Source organism: Peromyscus eremicus, chromosome 2 (assembly GCF_949786415.1).
Source record: "Peromyscus eremicus chromosome 2, PerEre_H2_v1, whole genome shotgun sequence".
Taxonomy (NCBI): domain Eukaryota; kingdom Metazoa; phylum Chordata; class Mammalia; order Rodentia; family Cricetidae; genus Peromyscus; species Peromyscus eremicus.
Genome location: NC_081417.1, coordinates 85,603,138 through 85,621,613, shown reverse-complemented (window position 1 = coordinate 85,621,613; position 18,476 = coordinate 85,603,138). Strand labels below are relative to the sequence as shown.

The window sequence follows — 18,476 nt, the reverse complement described above, 5'->3', positions numbered from 1 at the left end:
ATGACAACTCTCTGTAACCTGTAAAGAAATGTGAAGATGTAATATGAACATAATCAAGAGGAGAGCAATAGTTACTCCTAGAGCAGTGATTCCTAACCTTCCTAATGACATGACCCTTTAATACAGTTCCTCATGTTGTGGTGAAACCAACCATAAAATTATTTCATTGCCACTACATAACTCTAATTTTTCTACCATTATGAATTGTAATGTAAATATCTGATGCAGGATATTTATGCGACCCTGAGGTATCATGACCCATAGGTTAAGAAATATTACCTAGAACGTGGTTAGAGATTCAATTTCTTCTTCTATGATATGGTTATTTCTTTTGTATAAGGTAAAATGTGAGCCTAGCAAAATGTAATCGTATAATGAAGATGAGCTAGAAGTTAGGATTCTGAGTCCTGCAGATTTTGACAGGCCAAGATATATGACTGCCATTTACTCTCAATGTAAGCTTGGCTCAGTATTTAGATACCCAAATTTCAGTTGTGGTGATTGATGTAAAACTATGCTCTTATCCTCGATTCCAGTGATAGAGCATTTAATGTAGCATGTTTAGCACATGGCAAATAAATAAATAGATAGATAAATAAATAAATAAATAAATAAAACAAGGCTTTTAACCAGATCAAGATAGAGTGCAAAAGTTGTTAGTTAATTGGAAAAGAAGTGGAAGAGTAGAAATAAAATTGAGTTGAAGAGATGCATGCATGCTATACACATGTCCTACAATGTGTACATTGCTATATTTAATGAATAATTTTATTCTTATTTATAATGTATAGTCCCTGTCACTCTTTAGTAAATTGAGTGTTTATTCAGTCCAATATTCTGTAAACTTCATTGCACAAATCATACTCACAATTATGCAAGATTTCCCACTTTAGTTTATTCAATTTAGACTCATAAGAAACAATTTAAATAATGTTTTTAGAATTTTTATGAACTCTCCAAATCTTTCTCAGTTATTTTTTTCTTTATTTAAATTAATGGCCATTATTGTTAGTAACTGGTCTATATCAAATTTTGCTGCATAGTTCAAATGAGTTTTTCCATAGGGTAAAACGCAACTCAAATATCATTGATTTATTTTGTTATTATCTCTATAATGTCATGATACATCTGATGTAAGCAGATTCAAAACAAAGCAGTCAAGAGTGGTCTGATTGGCATGGGCATCCTTTGCCTTAGTATCTGATGGAAGAGATTTAATTTTTTGGAAGTAACTTTCATGAAGGTCAACTATGAAAGCCTTTCCTACTGGAGGTAGTCACTTTTATTCTAAGTTCTTCTTTTGTAATATTTTAAATGATATTTTTATTAATTCTTTGAGAATTTCATATATTTTGACCATATTCATCACCATTGGACAATTCCTCCCTTGTATGTCCCTATCCCAACTTTGTATACTCTTTTTCCTTTAACCTGTAGAGTCCAGCTTGTGCTGTTCATGTAATCTTGGATGCATGACCATACCCTGGAGCATGATTAACCTAACAGGGAAAAACAGGGCTTTGGAATCAGTTGGAGTCAATCCTAGTGAGCTGTCAGCTGTGTGTCCTTTGACCCTAACTATTCTTATCTGTAAAACAGTATAAATCAGTAATTCTTCCATGGGGCCATTGTGAAAATGATTCAAGATATGTAGATGGTATTCATAAGCACATAAACAATGGTCAACATATACCAGCACCTTTTGCAATTGCCCATATTGTTACTAACGATGTATCTCTGTGCTTGCATGTAATTATACAGGAATTAAATGCTTGTATGTAGAGTCATAATTTTTTCTTTTTGGTAATAGAAAGAAATTGGGAGACAAAAATAAATGAGATATTGTAACTTGTAGCATTCTCTGGAAGTCATGTGGGAAAAAAAGAAAACAATGGGCTGCCTTGTGGGCATAAAGGATTTGTATTCCTTCCTTTGTTGACATGAGTGTTGACACTGGGGAGACTATAGTAGGAGACGCACTCATCAGAACACTTTCAGTTTAGAACGGTGGACCCTCCCAGTGTTTGACTGAGTCAATCTAGGATGCATCCTAGACTTTAGTTGATATTGATATGCTTGTTTTTAAAGCTCCATAAATTTTTTATGAGAAAATTCCACTCATTCCTACACATATGAGTTTACTTCAATGTATGTACTTGGTAGAGAGGAAACAAAAATGAATTTGACTAAGTGAACTGAATTCTACAGGATGTTGTGAAATATAAAAACAAAGGAAGTAATGTGTGTGATTCAATAAGTTTATATACTACTGAATTAAAGAAAAAATCTAAACAGAAAAGGGGCAAATTCTGAGTATTTCTTAAGACTTTCTGACCACAGAACTTTTGTTCTGGAAGACTTTTGGTGATGGTCTGTCTCAGAACACAGTCTCAGACAAAGGAACTAAACCCAGACTAAGAACAGCCCTCCAGCCTTTTGATTGCCTGGCTGTCAAAGATGGTGATTTCCTCCCTTGTCAGCACAGATTCTCATCCTCCAGATAGTCTTTCTGAAGCAGGAAATTCCAAACCCTTCTGCCTAAGCAGTTGTTCATTGCTTTGTATCCCTGCGTGATGCATCTTCACTGAGAGAGAGCATTACTGCAACCAGCAGCTGCCAATGTAACAGCAGGAAGAAATGCCATCTCTGATATAACTTGGGAATAATTTATTATGTTTGGTTTAAGGACATGCCTAATCTTAGAGAATGAATATTCCCAAGACAACAGCTTCCAATGTAGGTTACTTTCAAGTTTGCAAAGGGCTTTGTACATTGATGGTCATATTGATTCCTTATAACAATCTGTAGGAAAATAAGAGCAAAATTTCATCTCTTCATTTATGGTGAAAAGACCAAAGTTGACTTCAGTTTCTGACTTGCTCATGACTATGACATATGACTCCTTCTACTGCTGTCTTGCCAAGGTCTGGGCCCCTATACTTGCCTCAAAATGATTTACATTCTTGTTTATACTGAATCTTCATTTATTCTTCTATCCAGTCTTTCATTCAAGAAATCATAAGTGAATACCTGTTAAGTTCCAGACATTGTACACATTACACAAAAGAGCACTGAGGTGGTGAAGAAGACAGTAGGTGCCCTTATTGGGAGATAATTTGAAATCTAGCATATTTAGTGACATCTAAGTGACCTCAAATTATAAAAGCATATGTTATTCCTGGAAGGAAATCTAAAAGATCTCCTAAGTCATTGCTATCATTTTATTAAAGGATAAAACAAAATAGAATGGGAAAATGTCTCAACTAGAGTAACTGAATTAGTTTGTCTTGTTGCTTAATGAATTACTGTAAATCTAGAAGCTAAAATGACCGATGCACAACCTTACAATTTCCATAGGTTGGAATCTGATTATGATATATTTAGGTATGCTTATGTCTTATGAGCAAAAATCAAAGCATTGGCTAGAGTGAGCTCTTACCTATTGTAGTCCATAGGAAATAATGCACTTCTAAGATCCTTCCTATTATTTGCAGTTTTAGGACCCAGGCCATCATTCTTCTGTTGTTTTCTGGCTAGAATTCACTCTAGATCATATTTGTCACTGTCCAATACTTTTTCACTATCCCTCTCTCTTCAAAGGCATGAATAGCATGCTTTTCATAGGTTCAGATGCCTCTGACTTGAAAAGTATTTCCTCTTAAGCAACACAACTAATTAGAATAAGTCCTTCAAGATAACCTCACTATCTTTAGGTCCCTTATATAAAAGAACAAAATTACTGAGATGACAGCTCATCATAATGACGGTGGTAGGAGATTTGATCCTGAAAAAAAAATGCAGAGGAAGGAGGCATATTTAGATTTCTCTCTCATATAGGAGCACAGCCAGCTTACAACAGACTAGGGAAAGAATATATCGTTTACTTTTGGGCTCATACTGCATATACTATTTAGAATATTTATTTTTCTATAACTGACTGACTCACATTTAGGGGCTTAAAGCAAGAATTACTGTCTAAACTTATGATCTTTTGGTTAGAAATCCATGCCTGGATTGTCGAAGCAATTGTTCTCTATCTGCAGAAGACAGCAGTTACTCAATTTTGACAACTAGTAGCTGGCCTGACATGGAGATTCCAAGAAAACACCAATGGTACCTAAGCAGAGATGGTCAGAAGGCTGTGTTCCATTGATCAACAGCTCATTTTTGGGATCTCTCCATGTAGTCCTTGATGAGTATGGCCAGATATTTCAGAAAGGTCTTTGAGCACCTACAGGTATTTTTCCAAAGGACAACAGGTAGAATCTGCTGTCTGCTTCAGTTCTGAGTGCATAAATAGTGTATGTCTAGTCTACCTCATTTTATTAATAAAAAGCAGTGGTAGGATCTGCTGACATTCAAGAAAATAACAGGCCTTCCATCTCTATAAAAGGTTTACATATAGAGTATAGTTTTCATTTGTTTATTTTTCTCAAACAACCTATGTTACAACAGAAGGGAGAACATTCCTTATAGACCATGTGCGGAAACATCTTGTAACATAAAATTGGCCTTTAGAACTTACTCAAAATCATCTTTTAGTGAGCTTATCGTAATATTGAACCCATTGCTGAATGCTTCACCCAGGTATATGTCTTGTTGTTTGTTTTGATTACTATTGTCTTCCTTTCTTGGTTTTCTTGAGGGATGATTACAGGGGACGGTTTCACACAAGCTGCTATCATTGTCTTATTTTGTGGGTATATGTACAGTGTGGGCACCAGATGTGGTAAAGGATATTCTGCAAGTTCTGGAGATGTTAATTATGGAAAATTCCCCAAATGTACATTCTACAATTGAATAAACATCATAGAAAATAATCACTGAGCTCCTGTAAAAAGGGCATGGAGTATTTGAACTCTATGAGCTCCTGTTCTAATTGACGGGCAGGGGGGCTAGCTCATAGTGCTATTTCCTGCTTCCTAAAATTAGTGTCCTCAGGGCCAGTGTCCAGCAAATTCCTAGCAATAAGATTATTTCCTTTCTTTAATGTATAATAACCTTGGTAGAATGAATGTTCCTTTGGAGAAATCTTAAAGAAAGATTAACAGTTATTTTGGGCAATGTGCAAATTCTTTCTTAAGGGGCAGATTTGGATTGTAGACTTTCAGGTACAATTTGTGTAAGTTCAGGCAAATCACTTAATGTTTCTAGTCTCAGTTTTCCATCTATTTCACGGTCCAGACCTTGTCCCCAAATCATTTATATCTGTGATTTTGATGTTCTGCCAGTATAGGCTCCTCAGCAGCTCCTCTCAGGCTAGATTGCTACCTTGATAGATCCTGACTACCTGCTTTCTCCTCTCTCTCTCTCTGTCTCTCTGTCTCTCTGTCTCTCTCTCTCTCTCTCTCTCTCTCTCTCTCTCTCTCTCTCTCTCTCTCTCTGTGTGTGTGTGTGTGTGTGTGTGTGTGTGTGTGTGTTTGTGTGTTGAAGATGATAGTTTGGGTAACAATGACTTATTTTGAGTGTGTATTAAACTGTCTTATAAAATAAAAGGTTCAAGTCCACAAATAAATCCAGCATAGCCTGGGGCAGCTATCTGTCAATCATTGGAGCCTAAGGATTTCTTCCTAACCCTGTGGCAATGAAGCTTTGAGCTAGAAGTATTTTGAGCATTTCTTATCTATTTATGGAGCAAAAAAAAATGACAACGAATACTAAGACTCTGGTAACCCAGGGGAGTACAATTAGGATAAGGGTTGAGGAGATGCGTGCCTAAAGCCCATTCTCAGCATTGTGCAATTTATTAAGGACAAGACTGGCGGGGACATCTCCCATTTCCACCAGTGTTTGTCATCCTGCATTTGTAGCAAATAGGGCAGTTGACTCACTCTCAGTTGATGTAAGACAAGAAAATAAGTATCTTCAGTTTCTTTATATTGTATTTAGGTTCCCCCCACCTCTTTTCGTGAAGCTTGGAAGTTGTTTTTTATTTGGATTAGAATCTACAGACTCAGGGGATTGAGTCAGAAATAGAACTGAGTTCTCACAATCTTAGTGGATAGGTCTTTCTTTCTTTCTTTTTTTTTTTTTTAGTCTTCCTTCAGAAATATCTTCCTGTGCTACATCCCACATCCCAGCCTTACATCCAGCCTGCCTGTGGGTGAGGTATAGTCTCAGTGTTGTGACAAGTCACTAGTGACCTTTAGGCCATCTCTTCTCCTTTTCTGAGCCTCAGTGTTTCATAAAGTTAAAATGACATTTTTAATGCTCCCTCACCCAGCATAGGACAGAGAAAATGTGTGAAGATCAAAGTTAAGTATGAAACAGACAAACAAAGGACCTTAAAGGTTTGATGGTGATGTAAAACTGCTGCAGGTGGGTGTCTACTTAATACTATTATTCTGAGTATTTAACGGATTAATTTTGCAAATGTCTTATAGAATTATTGTGTTCCTACAGCAATGAAAAACCATGTAAGTGTATAACAAGATGAAATTTCACTCATTTCCCATATGTAAATATCAACAGGATCAAGAAATAGGGCCTTGGAGATGCACAGATGGTTTGGGGTTAAGAAAAATTGCCGCTCTTCCCAAGGACTTATGTTCAGTTTTGAACATTTAAATTAGATGACTCACATCCGGTTATAACTCCAGCAGTAGGTAATCAAGTGATCTCTTTGGGCCTCTTCAAGCACCAGCACATATGTGTGCTACCCACACATGTGTGTGTGTGAGTGTCTGAGTGCATGGCTACTCATGGATGAATACAATGGGATTAAAAACTTACCCTATACCAAGTGGTAAGCACTGCAATCATGTGCATAAATATAACAGTATGTGGACTGAGTACAATATGTATGTGTGTGTCTGTATGTATATACATGTAGGTACATATTTATATGTGTATATATGTATGTGTGTATCTGTATATATGAAACAACAACAATAAAAGAAAAAGAGGCCACAATTTCCAGAGTTAGCAAAATTGGTAGTGTATGACATGTGAGAGGAATTGGAGGGAAGAAAGGAAAGAGAGAAGATGAAGTAATTATGTTTTAATTTAAAAACTAAAAATATAAACATACACATGCATATATATATATATATGCATACATGTACACACACATATAGAACCCTATCTATCTATCTATCTATCTATCTATCTATCTATCTATCTATCTAAATATCTATCTCTATATCTATATCATCTATCTATATCTATATATACATTGGCTCTCAATCTGTATTGAGGTACCCCATGGCCAACACTGTCTTCTGATGGACACATTTGCCATAGGTCAGCTCTACGTTTGTAACAAAAAAATTAGTTAACTAATTAATACACTAATGTGTAGGTGTGCATGTATACCTACTATGGTATACAAGTAAAGGTCAGAGTACCACCTTCTGCAATATGGGTTTCAGGGCTTGAAGTCAGGTTGTCAACCTTAATGGCATGTACCTTTAACCTCTGAGCCATCTCATTGGCCCAAATCTGCCTTTTAAAATGAGCATGAACTTCATCTTTGTTTTGTTACTTTTTACTTTTTCTTAGCAATTACCACTCATTGCTTTGTGTAGTCCAAACTGTGGGCAGATATCTGTTGTGTTGCTGATGGACCTTTGTATGGTCTCCAGATTGGGGCTCAATGAATACTGTGGCAATCTTAATCCATGCCTTTCAGGGTACATGTGTTTTTTTATTGTATGCATACTAGGGGTCAAACTGCTGGCACACATATGTTAATGTGTTCTTTTTGCTAAATACTTCAGCTGGAACTCATTTCTTTCCCATCACTGCACAGAGAAGTTGCATTTGCTGTATGTCTTTGTCAATATTTATCATTTTCCCTTATTTTTCTTTTTTCTTTCATTTTTTATTTTAATTTGGTCAATTTAAATTTTATTTTAGCTATTCCTCTGAAGTTGTACATCATTGAAATTTTGACTTATATCTTAATGATGAACAAAAGTAGAGTTTCACAGACTTTACTAGCATTTTAAAGAAACACTTTATTAAAGGAATTGCCTACTTCTATCATTTACCCATGTTCCATTGTTGCTGGTGACTTGTTCTTATGGAGTTATATAGTACTTTATGTGGTGTCTTAAACCATTCAAAATTGTACAACAAAATGCTATAGAAATACTAAATCTATTTCTCCTTGTTCTGGAAGCCAGGAATTCCAAGACCAAGAAGTCCACACAAATGTCTGAGGAGGAATTTCTAGTCCCTATAACTATGTCTTCTCATGATAGAAGGCTTCACAGGTCTCTTTTGGTCCCCATGTATAAAACCAATAATTGCATTCATGAGGACTTCATTCTCATGGCCTCATCAACTCCCAATGCCCCCACCTCCTAACACCATCTCTTTGAAAACTGAGATTTCAGTTGATGGATTTAGGGGACACAAGCGATCTTACCATGGCATGGGTTACAAAAGAAATCTTTTGTTGGCTGGAGGTACATTAATTCATTGTGTTGTCTCTAATTTCAGTATTTTTTGTTGGGTATGGTTTAAGCTTAACTTTTTTCTATTAATCAACATTTTTCCTCTGTGGTAAGTGCTTTAAAGAGATACCCCCCTACTCTAATACCATAAAGATGGTTTTTGTTAAATTAGTTAGTCCTTGAGGCTGTTGACTGTTCACAAATTTGCCATCATTTGTTTTGATTTGGTGGAATAGAAGCAACTGTTACCAAATTTCATTGTTTAATATTAGTAGTTAATTCATCCATCAGCACTTGTTGAATTTTTCTTTCTTGTAGTTATTTTTTTTTCAATTTATAAATTACTGATTTGAAAGGAACCATTTACCATGTGAGCTCAGGAGAAGGGAGCACAGTCCTTGTTTTCATAAGAGATCCTGAGCACCTACTGTAAGTCTGAAACTTTTATGCATTCTCTTATCTGATGCTCAGAATGACCTTGCAAGGCATATGCTATTATTCCATTCTGTACTAGAGACAACAGAAGCTTAGAAAGGACAAACGATTGGTTCAAGGTTAAATAATGTACTCATTAAGATTCAATACTGTTTTTTTTTTCTTCTCTGACTCCAACGCCCATGTCTAGTCTAGCTCTCTTTTGAAAGCATTCTAGTGGCAAAGTTCATTAGAACTGTGGCAAATGAGCAACCAGTGAAACCAGACTATTAAGCTATAATCAGCTGGGCTGTTTTAGTAACACACAAGAATATCTCCATGTGGGACATTTGCAATATGTGATTATTCTTTGCCTTCAATAGCAAGAATGGCAAATACTTACAACCTCCTTGCACTGGAAACTGTCAGAAGCTTTTCACATTCAAGTTAGCTCTTAAAACAAAGTGCAAGGTAGATATTGTGTTCCTCATTTGACAGATAAGAAAATAGAGTCAGGACTTTGGAAAGGTGACTCAGTTGGTAAAGTGCTTGCCTGGAAAACATGAATACCTTGGTTCCATCACTAACACCCACATAAAAAAAGAAGCCTCTTATTGGTTCATGACCGAGAGAAGTGGATCCTGGGAGCACAGTGTCTGGCAAGCCTAGACTAACCAGTGAGCCTCCTTTCCCAGTGCGAGACCCTGCCACAAGAAGCAAGGCAGTGGGCTCCTGAGGAAATACTGGTTAGCCTATGGCTTCCAAGTGCATGGGCACACGTGTATACACACACACACACACACACACACACACACACACACACACACACTCAAACACATGTATGAAAGTGTGTGTACAAAGAAAAGAAGGAAGGCTGAGTGTCAAAGAGTTGATGACTCATTCAAGGTCAAATATCCAATATCAAATAGTGTTAGTACAAATACAGTTCTTACTTAACTGTTTTCTACACTGTGATCAGCCAAAAGCATTGACCTACGTGGCTATTGTATCACTTCAAGGTTAAAATAAACCACTAGGCTTTTCTCTCCTTTGTTCTGAGGCTTTTATTGTCCTGCATATGTGCTGCCCAGGACAAATAGCACACTCTGACAGCATCCACATGGGAGCACCTGCTGCTTTCAGTCCTTCTTGCATCTCTGAGAGGCTCTTGCTTCTTCCATCATCTGTCTTCAGTACTTCTATGCCCCAAAGCAAAACTCTGAATTTGAATATGCAGCTGATGTTGCCTGTCACCTCTTTCCAGACACAGAACTGTGTAATTGCAAAAATTGTTTCATAATCCTCCCCAATTAAGATTCTGACAATCTAATTTGAAAGACCAGGTTGGATTTTTTACTTTGCAGCTTGCCTTCTTCCTCCTTCCACACTCACACCTGCCCCCTGCAAGCATACTTACTGCCTTCACTCTGAAGTTCCAAACTAGAAAATGTCCCCAGCAGAGCATGAGACCACACAACTCTCCTTTTGGTCTTTCCTTGCTCATTGTTATGTGCTACTCAATGAGGCTCTGACATCATGTGAAGAACTGAGAAGGAGAAATGGGCTATTAAAGCCATGGAAGGATCTCAAATAGGGCGATGATTAAAACATAAGTATTTGTTCAGAGAAAAGGATGAACAGAGTGATCCTGATGGCTAGTTATAATTAAGACTGGCATAGCCATGAGGCAGTTCTCCAGTCATCTGACACTAGAGACATGTGCAAGTTTGACCAGCACTGTTCTTTCAGAGCATGCATAAGCATGGCTGCACCCACACACTCACATATAGGTATATATACACGTGTGTGTCTGTGTCTGTGTGTGTGTGTGTGTGTGTGTGTGGACACAAACATGCACAGTGTACAAAGAACAGTGCATACTAGAGACCTTGAGTAAGTACTCATCTCCCAGTTTCGGCCTGTCTTCTGCACAATATACACATTGTGGAACCATGCAGATTTACCTAGACACCCATTACAATGTCAAAGAAGCACCTAGGAAGACACACAGGACACAAATAAAAGAATAATTTGTAATTCTACTTCTTTTTTTCATTTCCTCTCCACTTTTAAAAACACACTTCTATTAAACAAATAGGCCATAAGGATTATAGTTTTCTATTTTAGCCTAGATGCACCCCCCATCCTCTTGGCACTCGATTTGTGTGATCTTCCCTAAAATGCCACAGGCCAGGCACCACATTCCCAGCTTAGGCAAAACCTCCAATTAAAATCAGCAGGGAGGTTGCTTGAATTAGGAATCCCAGCCAGGGCTCCCCAGCCTGATGGTTCTGAAAGGGAGATGTGAGCCTTTAAACAACGGATGGGAAGCCCTGGGTGGCAAAGCCTCTGTCCTCCAAATGACAAGGGACTCATGCTGTGTCACTAGGAGACCTGTCAGGTTGCCAGAACTTCCTGACTGAGGCAAAGACAGGGCCTGCAGGGAAGCAGCTGAGGTGTCTCCAGGGTTCTGAGAGTGATATAGATCCACTCTGGGGTTTAGAGGGCAAGCAATATATACTATGATCACTGAGAGTGTGCTAAGATCATATTTAGAAATGTTGAACTCTGGCCATGTCTATGCTGTGTGACCATGGGTGAGTGACAGTCCTTCTCTGGTTTTAACACCCTTATCAGTGATGTAGAAATCAGAAGCAAATCCTGTCTCATGTGGGTAATGTGAGGGTGAAGAGATAACTGCTGTGATCTAGGAGGTATTTCCGAGTATTAGCTGTCCATGTCATCAACCCAGTGGCAGTGTGATGTTGAATTCAAAACATGGCAGAGATGGGCTGTTAATTTGAAAGATTTTTCTTAAAAGTTCTCTGCTTTTATCTGAAGGCACTGTGGGTGCTAATCAATAAAGCACCAGATTTTAACAGTTTAGAAGTGAACCTTCAGCTTCCCATCCTCCTTCCTCTTTACCCTCTCCCACACTCTCTCTTCCGTCCTTCTCTTCTTACCGCTCTCTCCCCTCCCTTCACTCCAACTCCCATCAGAATGAATTGAATAACTCATCCAACAGAAAGATGCTGATTTGGCTGCAAATGGAAGATGCTGTGGCTGGATCCCCAGGGACAGAGAAAAGCATTTTTAAACATGGTTCTAGCTGCCTCACACTGACTGCCTAACAGTGGGTCTGTTTGAGCATTGTGAGACCCTCCCATACAGAACTGGCCTATTAAGCTGTTTCCCTGTCGCCAAAGTTGAGGTGGCTGTCACCAGCTAGCCTGGGAAATGTTATTTATAGATCACAGTCCCTCCTACCCCTGGTCCCCATCCTCTTCCTGTGTGTTCATCAGAGAGTTCCAATTATCTGTGAACAGAGAAGAGAGACCCTGGAAGGTTCAGAGGAAGCAAGGCATGCGATAATAGGTTCTTACATGCCCCAACTTTCTGTATTTTCCTATTCATTCCATTTGTTTTTCTTCTTATGGCTACTCCTTCCTCCTTGTTTTCCTTATTTCTTTAATATCATGTTATGGTGTATAGCACCAAGTATACCCATACTAGATGTACAAAGGTTAGTATTTGAATGGTATGTTACCTCATTTCTCAAGTCCCCATTATCTTCTTCCACACCATGGTGGTGACATGTGGCACTCGGGGGAAGAGTGTGCACGAACACTCCCTATCAGCATTCATGATACACAGTGGCACACTGGCAAGGCATGGAATCCCTCCACTGGTTTAGGGTTCCATTTCCAATGGCAGTTTTATTACTCAGATCACTGGGTAGAGACAGAAAATGTATAGGAGATTATTTTGATTAAGGCTAATTTACTGTTTGAAGTTACTTGCATTTTGAAAAAAAAAAAAAAATCAGTAAATGTGCTCAAGTGCGTGAGCACACACCACACACAAAATGGCCTGAGCTTGTTTTTGAGGTTTTAGTCTCCTCAAAATAAGGTGTTGAAAAGCAACAGGATGCTCCCTGACCTTGTGGACTAGGAAGCACTGACAACATTGCTCTTACTCTCTCTGGTGCTCCTACTCTTGTATAAAGGAAAGGGGATGAATCACTGATCCATACCCAAGCCTGTGGCTCTCCACTGGCCATATTCTCAGAATCTTGTAACTTATGGCAACTGAACCTGTTCCTATCCTGTGCACTCTGGTTGTGACATACCATCTGTCTAGTAGCACCCATCTACCCTTCTGCCCATCATCTCCAACATGAAGTCCTTTTCTCCCCTCTGTCACCCCACTTTTCCCTCTGTTTCCTCTTTCCTGGGCTTTGCACTCCTTAGACCCCTCCTTCACACCCCTTCCCTTCTGGGTCCTGGTGCTGTATCATTAATGCCCCCTTTGATACAGCCCACAACCTCATGATTATTCCAAGCTCAGGAGACGCAGGTGCCATGTAGCCTGCTAATGTGTCTCAGAGGGCCTCTGTCCCCAATCCCTCCTGCCTGACAAGGCTGGAATCCTAATTCCCCAGCAGCCCCCTGGCTTGTAGCAGCATCACCACGAACTTGCATCTTTTTATTCCCCTCACTGAGGATTCTGAGAGTTCCACCACAATGAAGCATTGATAGGAGGAGCGGGGGGCTGTGATCCCGACAAAGGGTCCCAAAGATGAGACACGAGAAAGGGGGCGCTCTACGGGCTTATAGAATGCCTTGCAGATGGGAACAGAAGCGCTCTAAATGGGGTACTGTGCTGTCACTTGGAGAGGGAGTGACAGGGGCAAGTGTGGGCCATTTGAAAGAGGCATTTTGAAATAACGCTCTTGTCAGATGTAACCACGCAATCGCAGCCGCATGGAGGGCCCCTGCAGCTCGCAAAAAATATCAGATGACTCATACCCAATATTCAGTCAATGTTCTGATTTGGGAAGTGAGAGCCACACAGCTCATTATGATTCTTGCTCCGTTTCCTGAAAGCTGGGCCTGCTGTTCTCCAGGCTGTAATAGGATTGGTCTCACGAAGCAGAGACCAGAGAGGCCTGCGGCTGTGTGGGTGGATGGTATGGAAAACTAATACTGCCGTCCTGAGGGGAGAGGGAGAAGTTTGTTTTCTTTCCTCTTTTTTTTCTTTGTGTTAATAAAACGTAAGAAGGAAAATATTATTTTTTTGTTGTTCACTCATTTAGCAAACATTTATAGAGCTAGTGAGGTTGTGGGCTAGGTGCTGGGGGAAGAAGGGTTCCCCCGACCTGCCAAACCTGAGAAGCTGAAGGAGAAACTAAAAAGGAGGCGAACAGTTCAAATGTAATGCCTTCGGGTGTTGTGAAGGAGGTTTTATTACCAGGTGGGGATGTTTCTGTGGATTAAACAGGTAGACAATTTCAGAAAGCTAATTATTCCACTCTTTTTCTCAGCTGATAAGCAACTCATTTAAAGCCTAAGCTAGTCAGGCAGCCATTTGAACAGTATCCATTTTCAAATGGCTGTAACAAAATGGTTTCTTTTAGACTTCAGAGCAGCATCCCAGAGAATGTCTCAGGACCTTCAAAGGAAGAGCTTATTCTCTGAGATATGAGCACTGCGTATCATTACATTTTTTTTATAATTACTGTATGCTAGACTTTTCTCAGCACTTTAAATATATCATCTCAGCAACCCTCCTGGAAGTGTCTTGAGATAGACTTTATTATCCCCATTTTAGCAAAGAGTGCCAAGGATTCAAGAGATGCAATGACTCATTCCCAGTCTCGGGACAGTTTTGGGTTTTTTTTTTTTTTTTTTCTCTTCTTTTTTTTTTCTGTTTTTTTGTTTGTTTGTTTGTTTGTTTGTTTGTTTCATTTTCCCCAGACTTCAGTTCTGCTTGAACCAACAATATCCATGCTCTTCAACCTTAGACTCTACTGCCTCCCCAATGACTTGGGAGTTGATGATTTGGCAACCATAACCCAGGACTACCAAAGATAGAGCAGACCCTTGGCTACCATGTTCCACCACAGGGGTAGAGTGCAGATGGGCCTCTGTTAACAACCTCATAGCCCTGGAAGATCATAACTATGGGCTCCAGCAGCAGCAGCAGTGATATCATCACAGCCCTTGCATGTAGTCTTAAGACAGGTTTTATTTTTTTCTTTTTAAATTCTGGATTGATACAAAATGCCCAAAGCTAAGTGAGTGTGTCAAGAGAATTCCCTTCTCACTGGTCGTATGATTGTAAATCCACCATTTAGCCTTGGAGCTTCTGTGGCCATGCTTATAAAATAAACGACAGTTCCTTTGCACCAAGAGCAGTGTTTTGTTGAACCCTTAATGCCTACCAAATTTAAAGCTAGATTCCACATAAAAATTAATGTAATCCTTACAATAGCCCTGTGTGGTAGAAGGAGTGAGTGGGGAGACTAAGGAAACTGTCCACTGATACCTCTGTTTATACACAGAAGAATCAAAATTATGTGAAATCTCTAATAATGCTTGAATCTCAAGCCATTGTCTGGGTGTTTGTTAGAGGTGCAAGTGGGAAGCTGGGAGTACAAATGCCGTGTGCAGGCTAAAGACTGCTAGGCAGATATATAGGACTATTGGTAACATGGAAGACAGCGAGAGGAGACTAACACAGAAATAGGGAAAACAAGAGGCCTCTGGGTTGACTGCCTTACGTATTTTTTGTATATTCTTCTGCTATTTCTTATTGGCTCGCAGATGTTTCTTCACTGAAATATTTTAGGGTCTAGAATCTGGGTCCAGATACTGGTATCATTCGCAATGAGGGGAGGCAATGGTTAGGGGTTGTAGAGACACAGTTTGCAATAAAAATGCCACACAATTGAAAATTTAGAACTCTGGACACCTGAAGAACATATACCTTTACTGCATGTTATGAAAAATTACTGTGTGAGAATCATACCAGATATATGGAAGCACTCATGAGCTCTAGAATATGATACAATGAAGTTTTTTGTTGTTGTTGTTAGCAGGGTTGGGCATTTCATAACCTCATCAAAGAAAGGTGTGGAGAGCATTAAATCCTCTGATGTTTACATAAAAAACATAACGACCCTCAAATCTTTCTCATGGGGGCTTTTTCATGATTTGTTCTCATCCAGAAAGTGTTTTCATGTTTAGACACTATGCTTCCTAAACCAAACTTCTCAGTGCCTATGGAATGGATAGACATGGATAGACATTTGGCCTAACCTCTCCTCTTCAAAGATGTCCATAGAGGATGTTAGAAGTGTAAAGTACTAAGTGACACAACTGGCTTTGTACCATTATGCAGGATAACAATGTATTTATTAGTACTTATTCACTCTACATTCTCTTATAGTTGATTTGCTTATTCTTTTCTGTGTGGGTATGTGTTTTCACATTTGTGTGGGTATGACTGTAGCTGGGTTCACATCCCCATGAGTGTATAAGCATGTGGAAATTAGAGGTCAAACTTGGACATCGTTCTTTAGAAGCCATCAAATTTGTTTTTTAAGTGTCTCTCACTGGGTCATAGGGCTCTCCAATTAGGCTAGATAGATGGCCAGTGAGTCTCAGGGATCCTCCTATCTTTGGTCTCCACATTCTAAGATTGTAAGTGTGGGTGGGCCAGCTTTTTACATGGATACTTGGGATTAAACTTCATTTCTTATACTTGAACGGCAAGCATTTTACCAACTAAGCCATCACTCTAATGCCCCTTTTCATTCATTAGGAGGCTCCAACTCACATGATCAGTTGTGTAATGCACCTCACAACCCTATTCATGGTAACTCACATTCTCCATTTTCCTTCTTTTTCACAGGACAATTCAGCAGTGGCTTGCAAGGGTCCAGTCACTTCTCTACTGCAATGAGAATGGGTTCTGGGGAACCTTCCTCGAGAGCCAGAGGAGCTGTGTGTGCCATGGTAGTACCACACTGTGCCAGCGTCCCATCCCATGCATCATAGGTGGGAACAACAGCTGTGCCATGTGCAGCCTGGCAAACATCTCACTCTGTGGCTCTTGCAATAAGGGCTACAAGCTGTACAGAGGCCGCTGCGAACCACAGAATGTGGACTCTGAACGGAGCGAGCAGTTCATCAGCTTTGAGACCGACCTGGACTTCCAGGACTTGGAACTGAAGTACCTGTTGCAGAAGATGGACTCGCGTCTCTATGTTCACACTACCTTCATCAGCAACGAGATTCGCCTTGATACGTTCTTCGACCCTCGGTGGCGCAAGCGCATGTCCCTCACTCTCAAGAGCAACAAGAACCGCATGGACTTCATCCACATGGTGATTGGCATGTCCATGCGTATCTGCCAGATGCGCAACAGCAGCCTGGACCCCATGTTCTTTGTCTATGTCAATCCTTTCAGTGGAAGCCATTCAGAGGGCTGGAATATGCCCTTTGGGGAATTTGGCTACCCACGTTGGGAGAAGATCCGTCTGCAAAACAGCCAGTGCTACAACTGGACTCTCTTGCTGGGCAATCGGTGGAAAACTTTTTTTGAGACTGTCCATATTTACCTGCGTAGTCGGACTCGGCTACCTACCCTACGTAATGAGACCGGCCAGGGCCCCGTGGACCTGTCGGATCCCTCCAAGAGGCAATTCTACATTAAGATATCCGATGTGCAGGTGTTCGGGTACAGCCTGAGGTTCAATGCTGACCTCCTTCGAAGTGCCGTGCAGCAAGTGAATCAGTCCTACACACAGGGTGGTCAGTTCTACTCCTCTTCATCCGTGATGCTCCTCATGTTGGACATTCGGGACCGAATTAATCGTCTGGCCCCTCCTGTGGCCCCAGGAAAACCCCAGCTGGACTTGTTTTCCTGTATGCTGAAGCACCGCCTGAAGCTGACTAACAGTGAGATTATCAGGGTGAACCATGCCTTGGACCTCTACAACACTGAGATCCTCAAACAGTCTGACCAGATGACAGCCAAACTCTGCTAACCCGGGACCCTTTGCCATGAACTTTCCTTTCTGTTGTACACATACAACAGAATAAAATAAATCAAAACAAAAGAAAACACACACAAACACACACAAATTTGTAAAATGTAATTAATATTCAAAAGAAAGGAGGAAAAAAATCTTCATTTGTTGGAAACTAAAGTGTTCTAGCAACTGTATAAAACTGTGGGGCATGTCTGTTACTACTATATTCTGTCATGAAGATGGGTCTCAGACTTTTGTGGAGCTTTGAGATGGTGGCTTCTTGGGCCTCAGGTGCTGTGTGGAGGGGGGGGAGAAGGGGAGAGCATATGAAATGAATTGTAAAGACCTCTGCTGTGCAGGTGCTAAGATTAAACACTAAAAGAGAAAGAAAGAGATATATGTAATGTACCTCTGACACTGCCATTTTTCCTTGTGGGAGGAAATGGACGTAGATAAAGAAGATATTTCTTCGGTTAACATTTCTTCCCTCTTTATGCTTAATTCTTTGTGCTTCTTTTGACGCTTTGATGGGTTGGGGGATGCAAAGCATTGCAGTCTTACCTATATGGCTTCTTTACTTCTCAATAAATGGAAGATAATGGAAGCTGGCTAATAGGTGGGGCTGGAAGAACATAAGCTGACACTACTATAGAACAGTGAATAACCTTAGGTACTAGCTTCTCAAACCCCTTAGTCTAGAAATTAGGGTCAAAGGGAAGCAGCATGCTCATGAATACACCAATAATGACTGTCCCAATACTGGTTTGAATCCAACCTTCTGGTTTCCTTGCCCACATACATTCTTTCTAAGTACTGTGGACACTTTTGTGTTTTCTGCCCCAAAA

The 18,476-nt window shown here is 39.9% G+C and overlaps 1 protein-coding gene across 1 annotated transcript in view; it reads left to right on the top strand.

The window, feature by feature from the left end:
- Brinp1 (BMP/retinoic acid inducible neural specific 1) overlaps nt 1-17,745 on the top strand; it is a 136,833-nt gene extending 119,088 nt beyond the window's left edge. Inside the window, exon 7 of the mRNA XM_059255940.1 lies at nt 16,509-17,745. Coding sequence (XP_059111923.1) covers nt 16,509-17,646 — 1,138 coding nt within the window. The 3' untranslated portion in view covers nt 17,647-17,745. The remainder of the gene's footprint in view (nt 1-16,508) is intronic.
- Nucleotides 17,746-18,476: the final 731 nt, after the last annotated feature.